Source organism: Pseudophryne corroboree, chromosome 5, assembly GCF_028390025.1.
Source record: "Pseudophryne corroboree isolate aPseCor3 chromosome 5, aPseCor3.hap2, whole genome shotgun sequence".
In the NCBI taxonomy this organism is placed as follows: Eukaryota; Metazoa; Chordata; class Amphibia; order Anura; family Myobatrachidae; genus Pseudophryne; species Pseudophryne corroboree.
This window is the reverse complement of record NC_086448.1, coordinates 520,956,056-520,968,338: the sequence shown is the minus strand read 5'-3', so window position 1 is coordinate 520,968,338 and position 12,283 is coordinate 520,956,056. Positions and strand designations below refer to the sequence as shown.

At 40.7% G+C, this 12,283-nt stretch overlaps 1 protein-coding gene across 3 annotated transcripts in view; it reads right to left on the bottom strand.

Annotated features, from left to right (window-relative positions):
* Positions 1-7,747: 7,747 nt before the first annotated feature.
* DSP (desmoplakin) overlaps positions 7,748-12,283 on the bottom strand; it is a 93,148-nt gene continuing 88,612 nt past the window's right edge. For all 3 annotated transcript variants that reach the window (XM_063923109.1, XM_063923110.1, XM_063923111.1), the window contains exon 24: positions 7,748-11,502. In XM_063923109.1, the coding sequence (XP_063779179.1) occupies positions 8,323-11,502 (3,180 nt within the window). In that variant the 3' untranslated portion in view covers positions 7,748-8,322. The remainder of the gene's footprint in view (positions 11,503-12,283) is intronic.

Below are 12,283 nucleotides of genomic sequence, written 5' to 3'. Positions count from 1 at the left end.
GATTTGCTGGTGTAGTTGAACTGCTGGATAACCATATTTGAGCAATTTGGTCCTGAACACATATGGCCATTTTATAGGGATCAGTACTAAATGCCGCTGGTCGGAATCCCGGCGGTCGAAATACCGACGCCGGAATCCCGACCACACAATGCCTACAGGGGTGGCGAGCGGAACGCAGCCCCTTGCGGGCTCGCTTCGCTCGCCACGCTGCGGGCACGGTGCCTCGCTACGCTCGGCACACTATTATATTCTCCCTCCGTGGGTGTCCACGACACCCATAGAGGGAGAATATGTCGGGATTGTGGCGGTCGGGATTCCGGCGTCGGTATTTCGACCGCCGGGATTCCGTCCGGCGGCATCTTGACCGGATCCCATTTTATATAGCTGTCAAGACCCAAGTGGGCATCTTGGTGGAACATTATTAAATATACAGTATGAGAGATTCACAGAAAATATTTTGTTGAAAGAGAGAACTGTTTGAAATACAAGACCTCACAGGCTGACTGAATACCTTGGTCATGCCAAAAGAAAGAAATGTTGGGATAAGATTTCATTAATTCATTATAGCCAGTGGCATTGTTATTTGGATTTAGCCTAGAACTCCAGGCTTGAATGAACTGAAATATGGCATAATAAATGTATTATTTGCCTAATATGACAGGATGATTACACTAATTGGTATTGAAATAGGAATACAAAGCTATATTTATTTATTTGTTGTTGCTTGTACTTATTTCTCTTAATTGAATTTGATTTATTTTGTTAGTATTTGACTACTGTAGAACTAATAAAACAAGTATCAATCTAATTCTCCATTAGAGCAGCCACACTGCCATCTATATGCATCCTTATTTCATTCTTCAACATAATCATTAATCAATTTCTTTCTACGTTTTCTGTACATGAGGGCCAATATAATCCAATTTATTTTAGTTTCATGAATTCTCTGGATGCAGTTGACCTTCAGTATTTTGTGTTTCACCTGCTTGTACTTCACGAGCTGCTGCCTATCCCAAACCTCTGCACACATATAAGGGATGGTCATCAGTGTGCTCTTCATCAGTGGTTACCATCGATGGCAAACCTATGGATGGCCATTGATGGTAACAAACTGTCATGGAAGACATCATTGGTTTCAACCACCAATGGCCATCTCTGTTTTTTACTGATCAGCATGTGAGCCAATCACAGCTTGGGGGTGGGGCTTTGTGGATGTCAGGGGAAAAAAACATTGGGTGGTTCTATACTATTGATGGTAGGAGAGCATTTGGTTCCTCCCATCGATGGCAAAAGTATTTGAAATCGGGCAAATACTGTTGATGATTTTGAATCATTGATGGTCGATGGCCATCCCTAGTACACATGTATATATATATATATATATATATATATATACACACACATGTGTTTGGATATTAAGCTAACAGTTCACATCCATGGTTGGAATAAAACTAGATTGTAAGCTTGCAAGCAGGGCCTTCCTACCTCTATGACTGTTTGTTATTACCCAGTTTTGTCTTATCATTGTATAGAGTTGTAAAGCGCAACAGAATTTGCTGCGCTATATAAGAAGCGGTTAATAAATAAATAATATTATGAAGGGCAAAGTTAGTAACAGAAAATATGTAATAGATTTTAGACCCAGAGATTCTTAACTCACAAAAAAATAGATTTTTATACTTACATTAAATCCTTTTTTCTGCATGCATTTGGGGAAACTGGCAGATGTAGAACCAGAACTACGGCTGTGGCACTTTAAAAAAAAACTGTAAACTGCTTAAATTTATGTTTTACATGCACATCCTTCCCCTTTGGGTGTGTACACTCACCAAGTCATGGCGCCTATCACCTTCCCAAGAACACTTAAAAATTAAGTTGTAATGAAAAGGTATGCATCAAGGAACATGTGGCTGCCCAACACAGATGCAGTACTGTGTCATGACCCATATATGTACTTACTGATTTGTAGGGTAAGCAATGGAAATGTCAGAAGTGATCCGTCTAGCTGTAATGTGTTTAGACAAAGGCCAACCTTACGTAAGAAATATCTTAATGGACCAGAAGATCATCAGTCTTCCAACACTCAAGTGAGTCACTGACATTTCTTTAATGCCATGAAGAGAAAATATCCCTCTACATATGATTCTAACCCAGTGCCAGACTCACAATGTCCTGATTTAAGGAGACTCTAGAAACCGCCCAAGTTATCGAGATTCCATCTAAGGGTGCGTCTCAGATGATGTGCAAAGATGCAATGTCAGCAACGATTTTCCTTCAACACCCAGACAAACAATATAGTGCACACATGCTGTGCAATCTTACAAACGACCGACCGATATACAGTATCTTACGTTGTTTGGTCATTTGGTTGTTAACGATATATCAGGTATCAGGTACGTAGGTAGGGCATACACTAGACAATTTGATGAAAATCTTTGACAATATCATCAGATTGAGCTGCATGCACGACCAACCTGAAGACGTGATGAACAATTCACGGGAGCATGCGATAGTGTGTAAGTCCCTATCTGTTGGAATCGGGTACATTGTTAAAAAATTGTCTGATGTGTACCCAGCTTAAGTCAGAGGCTTCAGCTCAGACATTCTCCAGGCTATGGAAAAAGGCAAAGGCAAAACATTAATCCATGTGAAAAAAATGGAGTTCATTTACTTACAGTGAATTAAAAGGAGCCAGTTGTAATACTTTTAGCAGTAGTTACCTAAGACTCAAGGGACTATATAGGAGGACTGAATGATGGTCTAAATTGGATCATGTCATATTAAAAAAAGTCTGCACCTTTGGCAGGAATATTATCCTGTTTTGGAAAAAAACAGACTGCAGAGACCTGAATCTTGAGAGAACACTGTTTGAAGTCATTATTGAGGCCATAATGCAAAAACAGTAGGAGTCAGGATAAATGGACAGAAGTAGGTGGAACCAGCATCCTCTATAACAAGAAACAAGTCTTCCAGACCCTGTGATAGCTTGGCCCTGGCACGGTTTCTATCACCTTGTCAGAAAACCCTTTCTTAAGTATCATAACTTCTATTGCCACACCTTTACAGCCAGTCATGCTAAACACTGATGGTACTGTTCAATGGTCCCTGGGTTGAGGAAAGTAACACAATAGACTCACTAAGAATGTCTGTGTACTACAACTTCTTTAGCCATTCAATTGCTGTTTCACCATCAGCAGTTGAATCCCTTGTCTTTTTAGCTTTTTAACACATGGCAGTAATGCCACAGATGGCAACAAGTACCAAATTAAATTGTCCAGATCACCACATGGGGCAGTCAGGGAATCTACAAGAAACCCGGTGTATGCCTGACCCTCTAAGTAAAGCTACTCATCTTGTGGTGCAGCCGAGACACCATCATTTTATTGTCTGGCTGACCCTCAAGTGTAAACAGTCTGCCAAAAGATGTCCTTTCTCCACGATGTAGAGTATGTCTGCTGAAATATTTAGCTTGCTTCTGTTCTACTACTTGTATAAAACATGTGATCTCTAGAATTAAACTACTTTAAAATCTGCATTTACATAACGGCTAATAAAGATACTTATCTAGAACCTTGTAGGAGTCATTCTGACCCGCACTTTTCTGTAGCCATGTTGGCCCAAGTGCAAGCAGAAATATACTTTTCAGGGGAGTATCCACTGCTTCATAAATAGACTAAGGATGGTCTCTTTTCACATCTGTACCATCCTCAAGAGTAGTGGCATTGTAATTGGAATAGTTCACTAATATGCTCCTGGGGGAACCACCTTGGGCAGAAGATAAAGGGTCTGCAATCTGCAGGTAACCTGAAATTTCTACTCATGTTTGGTCCATGCTTTACTGTGCAAGCAATTCAACTGTGCGGTCGAAGGAAATAAAATCAACTGTACACATATGAGACCTACTCAGTCTTCCTCCTTTAAAACCTGGTAGGAATCCTCAGAATAAGACCCTCACTAGGATGGTTATAAGGCAGAGCTCTTATGCTTCCAGGGTCTCACCAATTCTCCAAGATACTCTCTAATGAGTAGGAAATCTTAACCAGCCATGAAACTGATTTTGGGGGGTGATATACTAAGCCTTATAGAGTGATAAAGTAAAGAGAAATAAAGTAGCAGCCAATCACTTCCTAACTGCCATGTTACGCGCTGTGTTTGAAAAATAACAGATACGCTGGGTACACACTGGCGGCAGGTGTGTACCCCCAACATGTCTGAACTACATCATTCACAGACATATTGTATTGGCCCTGCTGCAAAGCTGATGGGTGATATATTTGCAGATATATCAGCACAATGGGCTGTGTGTATGTGCAGTTTGCAGACCGCCTGTGCACTTGCTGCAGTTGCCACAAGTGACTGACATCACAACTGGGCAGGCACACATCGTGCTGATGATCGGCAAGTGTGTATGCACTTACAGTTGTCTAATAGGTCGGTTGATCCGTCAGCCTAGTGTGTATCGAGCTTTAGGAGCTGATTGGTTGGTCCTTTATCTCTCTCTACTTTATCACTCTTTCAGGCTTATTACATCTGCCCCTTCACCAGTAGCTGAGCATCAGCGACAGAGGTGGAGGAGAGATCTTTTCACTTGCCACCTAGAGAAGCGCAGATAGTTGTGCAAGTTCATAGACAGAATGGTCCCGGAATCTAATGCAAGCTGGTTCTCCCAGATCAGTGATGCCAAGCACAGGGGTGAGTGACAGTTGGGTATTAATCTCATATACTGCACATATTGTAAGTGCCAATGTCCAACCGTTCGCTGGGCAATTTAGACTTGCATTTCACACAAGTATTGAAATTTACTAATAAAACACCTTTATACTTAGACCTGGAATTACTCCTCTTCTATGACATAAGGAGAGAATGACAAATACAGGTACACAATAGATCAAATTAAACCTGTTGGCAGCACACACAGAAAACTCAGCAATAAGATGGTATCCGGACTCCAGGTCGACAACAAAAAGGTCGACACACCTTAGGTCGATGCCAATTGCTTGACACACCTTATGTCGACATGGACAAAAGGTCGACGTGGACAAAAGGTCGACATGAGTTTTTTATGTTTTTTTTCTTTTTTCGAACCTTTTCATACTTAACGATCCACGTGGACTACGATTGGAACGTTAAAGTGTGCCGAGCGAAGCGGTAGCGGAGCGAAGGCACCATGCCCGAAGCATGGCGAGCGAAGCGAGCCATGCGAGGGGACGCGGTGCACTAATTGGGGTTCCCGGTCACTCTACGAAGAAAACGACACCAAAAAAACAAACTCATGTCGACCTTTTTCCATGTCTTGTTCCTGTCGACCTTTTGTCCATGTCAACCTTTTGTCCATGTCGACCTAAGGTGTGTCGACCAATTGGCGTCGACCTAAGGTGTGTCGACCTTTTTGTTGTCGAGCCTGAGTCCCAGACCCCAATAAGATATAAGTACATAATCACAGAGCCGTAACTAGACATTTTGGTGCCCCGTGCCAGAAGAGAATTACTGCCCCCTTCTTCCCCTATATGAAAAGCAGAGACAGTGCGCGCAGAAGGCACATGTCAAGAATATAGGGGTGTGGCCTAATGGGGAAGGGGTATGGGCACAGAATAATACCAATTCAAATTACACTGCACGGTAGTGTCCATTATTCAAAGTACACCACAGAGTAGTACCCCTTAAACACGTTACACTACAGTAGAGCCCCTTATAAATGTTGAACCACAGTAAAACCCTTTATTCACATTACACCAAAGTAGAGAGTTCCTTATACATGTTATGCCACAGAAGAGCCCCTTATATATGTAACACCAAAGAACAGCCCCCTTATACACATTAAAAGAGGGAGAGGGTAAGAGAGCTTCTGTGTGTCCGCGACAAGTAACTCACATTACTGCTTGTGTCCTCAGTGCCGGCAACCAGCTCGGACACCCAGAAGTTCCGCATTAACACTGCACATACACAGCAGGAGGGGGAGCACATGGCTGTCATGTCTACAATATCCAACACATTCCAAGATGAACAATTGGGGTGGCTGCAGACAGTGCACCCACAGCCCAAATACACTGTGTGCAAAGCACCATCTGTACCACCATAGTTACGGGCCTGCATACTCACTCAGAAAGTAGGCAAATAAATGTGCATTTTCATTAGCTTCAGTGACTAAAGCTCACCAAAGAGGAGGTGCTATTCTGCCTCAGGATGTCTGTTCCAGTTGACTGGCTTAGCAGAAAATTGAAAAGATAAAAATATGATAAAAATCTCCATTTGAGTGATTAAGAAATATACAATGACTGAATAGAAAAACAAGTACTGCTTCAATGTAACGGATCTGTAGGTTTGTTTCCCATTGATACTCATATAATATTTTGGTATGTTTCGGCATAAACATGGGGGGTGATTCAGACCTGATCGCTGGGCTGCTAACTTTGCTGTCCTGCGTTCAGATAGTCGCCGCCTCCAGGGGGAGTGTAAGTTCGCCATGCAAGTGTGTGATCCTATGTGTACGCCGAGCTTCTAAAATCCACTTTGTGCAGTCTCTGCGCAGCCCAGGACTTACTCCTACAGTGCGATCACAACAGGCTGAACTGGTCGGAGCTGACGTCAGACACCATCCCTTAAAACGTTTTTCCGGACACTTCCAATAAACGGTCAGTTACCACACACAAACTGCTTCCTCCTGTCAATCACTTTGCGAACGCCCATGCGATCGGATTTTTCGCACCATCCCGTCGCTGACCAGCGATGCCCTTTGTTGCGTGCGCATTGCGGTGCATACGCATGTGCAGTTAGTACCTGATCGCCCGCTGTGCGAAAACGCACAGCAGCAATCAGGTCTGAATCCCTCCCATGGGCAGCACTGTATTTTCATGAAGATAGCTTAGATATGCATTCAATGGTATCACAGGCTAAATACAATAAAAAGAAATGTACTGTCCGGGATGGTGAAGTGCCACAAATAAGTCTTGAATGTAGTCTGCAGGCACCCAGCAGAACAACCTTGACCGGAAGTAGTAAATGTCGGTGGGGGCCGTGTGTGTGTTTGTGTGTGTGTGTTTATTGCAAACTAAAGTGGGATGTAAAGGGGCCCAAACAAAATTAACTCCTAAGGACTCATGAGGTCTTAATCTCTTAAGCCTGCCCTGGTGAATTGTATGCCAGTTTTGTCACTGAACATCTAAAAACAAATATGGGGGTCATTCCGAGTTGTTCGCTCGCAAGCTGTTTTTAGCAGCTTTACACACGCTAAGCCGCCGCCTACTGGGAGTGAATCTTAGCATCTTAAAATTGCGAACAAAAGATTCTCAAAATTGCGATTACACACCTCTTAGCAGTTTCTGAGTAGCTTCAACCTTACTCGGCATCTGCGATCAGTTCAGTGCTTGTCGTTCCTGGTTTGACATCATAAACACACCCAGCGTTCGCCCAGACACTCCTCCGTTTCTCCAGCCACTCCCGCGTTTTTCCCAGAAACGGTAGCGTTTTTCCGCACACACCCATAAAACGGCCAGTTTCCGCCCAGTAACAACCACTTCCTGTCAATCACACTACGATCACCAGAACGAAGAAAAAGCCGTGAGTAAAATTCCTAACTGCATAGCAAATTTACTTGGCGCAGTCGCACTGCGGACATTGCGCATGCGCACTAAGCGGAAAATCGTTGCGATGCGGAATAATTTCCGAGCGAACAACTCGGATTGACCCCCTATGTTTTTTGATAGTCATTCAATTTAATATAAACATTAAAAAAGTGAACAAATAAAAATAACATTTGAAATGGTTCAAACTTTATTGCCAGCAAATATAACAAAGAAGCAAGAATGAAAACAAAAATCTTAGGCACCACACACAGTAGATGTAAATAGTATTGCAAATATTGAGCTAGCAATCGTAGAGTAAGTTTATATAAAAAAATATATGGTATGGAATCCTAACCTTTATAGCATTTTGGAAGAAATTACAATACGAAATTCATCTCCAATTGTAAAAATCCAGGAGAATATTAAAAAACAGCTAGGAAGCATTCACTAACAAAGCTTTTACTAGCACAGACTTTATAGAAAAGGCACACCAAATGTTAACTACAATACAAATAATGTATGTTATGCCTATTTTCCTAAACAAATGGCATTGTTTTCTTTAACCATTTTAGTAGTGATCGGCTTAAAAAAAAAATGTAGTCCCTCATAACGACAAGTTTAAATTCTCTCATATTCAGTGCACATATTCAAAATTCTCAAATTAGAAAAAAACAAGCAATTTTAATTTCCCCATCTACATTTTAAAAAAAGGCAAAACTAGTAACGTTCCCTACTGTAGATAGTTAATCCCCATTACCAATTAGTTCCCCAAAGAGCCATTACTAATAGACTGGAAAGTATAACTGTAAGAGGAAGAGGCGGAAGATCCAGCATCAAAACTTCCTCTTCGGGATCCACTGCGTGAACCAGAACGAGATCCTGAACGGGATCCAGGTGCTGAGGACACATTATATGGACTGCTTATGCCTTTAGATGACACTGAAGCAGCTTCCAGCATTCGTAAACCTGTTATGTCTTCAACCATTGATTTATCAAACGCTTCTTTGTAGGATATTTTCAGTTTAGTTTTTGGACAGGTGAGAATTTTAGGGTAGCTGTTTATATCTCGTAACTTCTGAGCACCACGGCCATCAATCATGCCCTTCCGAATTGCTTCTTCTGTAGTAATTCTTAATTGTGTTTCTGGGTCAATAAGGCCTCCTGTTAAGTACTGGAACTCAAGAAAGCGTTGTCCAGCCTCATATGGCAGCCAGTTTACCTTAATGGCTTCTGCAGCAGATAATTTTTTCTGTCCTCTAACTCCATCAAAACCAGAGTAAGCTTTTTGAGATTGCTTGAGCCTGGCTGACATATCATGGTCTATTATGCCTTGGGTGACAGCATCTTGCAAAGAGAGTTTCTGTCCACTGGTTGGGTTTATAATCCCTCCAGTACATGCTTGTGCCTCCAATAAGCGCTGTCCAGTTATTGTGTCAACAATACCACGTTTGATGCCTTCTGAGATTGAGATTTTTTCTAAATTTTCTGTATCAAATATTGCTGCAATAGGACTGGATTCTTCTAAGGTGTCTGAAAATGAGCCACTTTTAGACCATGAACTGGTTCGAAACCTGGGAGAGGAAAGAGAATCTTGCCTCGAAGTAAATAACACATCATCACTTAGATTTTTGTTGGAGATCTTATCTGCAAATTGAGTAAGGCTAAAAGTACCAGAACGATATTGTTCAAAATCATTTTTGCTGATTACGCCCAATTCTATTGCTTCTTGGACATCATACTGGTTTCCTGTTTTTCTATCAACAAGGACAACCCTGGTTGAACCATCTGAACCCGTGCTAGTTATTTCTTCCCATTCACACTCCTGTTCTGAAAGATCCAGATAGGTGTCATGATCAATAAGACCTTTGCTATAAGCTTCTTGTACTGTCATTTCTCGGTTTGTGTCTGGATCTACTATGACCACTCTACGCTTCCTAGAAGTTTTCTTTTGGGATGCTTGTACCAACTTTTTCTTCTCTCTTAGTGGCAGTAGGCAAAGATTTGTTTTATCATCAACAATGCATCTTCCTTTTAGTTGCAGGTATGTCAGATTTTCTTCTGTGTTTGGGTCAAAAAAGCCTTTGGTATCATCATTTGGATCAGAAAGAATTTCATTCATTTCTTGGTTAAAGTATCCACGCTTGTAAGCAGCATCAACTGGTAAACGATGACTTGCTTTGGGATCAATGATTCCACCAGTGGCAATTTGAGCTTCCAGCAAGCGGATACCATGTCCCTTTTCAATAAGTTCTTTGTTCATAGCCTGAAATAAAGATATAATGTTCCCAGTTTCTGGGTCTTTGTAACCTGTCACTGCCCTTTCTGCAGACAATAGTTTTTCCTTAAATTCAATTCCAACAAGACCTCTTCTGTAAGCTTCTTCAACTGGAAGTCTTAGATTATTTACCGGATCTACTATAAATCCAGTGGCTGCCTGTGCTTCTAGTAGTTCAAGTGTGGTTCCTGGTCTTAGTAAGCCTTTTTTCATTGCATCGTAAATCCCTAATTTTTCTTTTGTAGCCTCATTAAAGATTCCAGCAATACAACTGGATCCCTGCAGGAAGTCTTTGATTCGTTCACTGACTTCTTCCACAGAAATTTGCCCAGCTTCTAGTTGATCTACTGTAGATGAACGAATGATACCCGACTCCACTAACTCATTCACAGAAACTGCTTGTCTAATGCCTTGGAATGAGATGCTTTTCTTCATTACTGGTAGCAAAAGAAGTCCTGAGTGAGCCTCAACTCTGCATTTCTGTTTAAGCTGTGCATAACTTACATTTTTCTTAGTGACTGGTTCTAGGAACTTCTTTGCATCATTACTGGGATCATTTAATGAGCTGTTTAAATCCCGATCAATCAAGCCACGAGATAATGCAACTTCAACAGGCAAAAACACACTGTTTACTGGGTCTACTATTCCTCCAGCTGCCACTTGGGCTTCTAGAAACCGCATACCAACGTCCCGGCTAATTAAATTTTTCTTAATAGCTTCAGCAACAGATACTATCTTTCCAGAGAAAGGATCTTTAAAACCAGTGACTGCTTTTTCTGCAGTATACAAGGCTTCTCTGTCTTGGAAATCAATTAGGTCCCTGGCTATAGCATTGTCTACGGATAGCTTCTCATTCTTCTGCAGGTCTATTATTCCTCCTGTTGCAGCTTGAGCCTCTAGTAGCATGACTGTACTTTCAGGAGAAATCAGTTTCTTCCTTTTAGCTTCCACAAATGAATATTTTTCTTTAGGTGTAACAGAGACACCAGCAATTACACCAGCACCCTTCAAATAAGGTTCAATCTCAGCTGCTACCTCTTCAAATGATTTTTGTCCCTTTATTAATTTTTCAAAAGTTGACTTTGTTAATATTTGACATTCAAGAAGCTGGTGTGCTGTAATCTTTTTCTTCAGCCCATCAAAAACAAACTTTGAAGGATCTATTGCCATGTCCTCATCAGTCTGAATCTGCTTACTTGAACTAAGAGGACGCTTCTTAAGATTTTCTAACTCCCATTGCAGCGCACTCTGTTTTGCTTCCAACTCTGCCTGGGTTGATCGATGTGTCTCCTCTACTTTACGTCTGCATCGTTCTTCAATTGACCTAATCTCTGCCTGCAATCTTTCAATTTCACTTTTCAATGAAACTTTTTCTCTCTCACTCCTCTGCCAGTCACTTTCAACCCTCTTCACATCCTCCTCCTTCCGTGTATATTGACTCTTCCACTGATTAAATTCATTTCGAATTTGCTGCTTCTCTTCTTCCAAGCGCTGCTTACTCCTGGTTTCTGCATCTAGTGAAGCCTTTGCACGGCTTAGTTCCTCTTCCAGACGTTGAAGCCTTACTTTCTCTTGTTCCAAAAGTTTTAGTTTCATGAGTAGGCTTTCCTTTTCTTGGAAAATTTCAGAACATTTCGTACTGGATTCCTGTATCTTACTAGTTGCCTAGATCAAAGACAAAAAACAGAATCAGACAACTCATTTCTATCTTACTTCAAAATTTCTACTTCTAAGATTCATAAAACCAATCATTGGTTTTCCTTGTAGCACTGTTTTTGTTTTTGTTTGGAGTACAAATTCTTGTCCATTATGTTATATGTCCCTCCTCTGTAATATTATTCAGAATTTTCATGTACTTTGTGATTCGTTTTTTTATTTTTGGTGCACCAATATTCTCATAATAAAAATGAAAAGCTACAATAAATTTATCAGTTTCAGTTAAACATAAATCTGAAGGTTACACAAAAAAAATGTAAATAGAGCTCACAAACTGTAAACGACAAAATTTAATAAGAAAAGGCAGATGCATTGACAACTGAGACATGTAATACATATGATTAGAACAAGAGATCAAAGCTATAGTTACTTGGTTACATCACAAACAAAGACAATCATAAAGGACAATAACAATATTAGTTATATTAAGTTATCTAAAGTATTTATATATTGACCTCAAATAATAGTGCAGAGCTGTATAAGTGTGAATATTGCGGTGCTAAAGACATTTGTTCCTTCTGAAGTATAGCTTCTATTTAGATTTGTTCTGTATAACAAACGCATGCATATTGAAGATATACTATATAATAGCTGCCATTCTTTAATATAACAAGATAAATGCATAGGTTTGTGTTTTTAGCGAGATTTTAATGTAAACTTAGTTATCTAAATACTTTGACTATGTGTTAAATATAATAAACCTTTTAAACTAAGTACGCATTTTGGTATC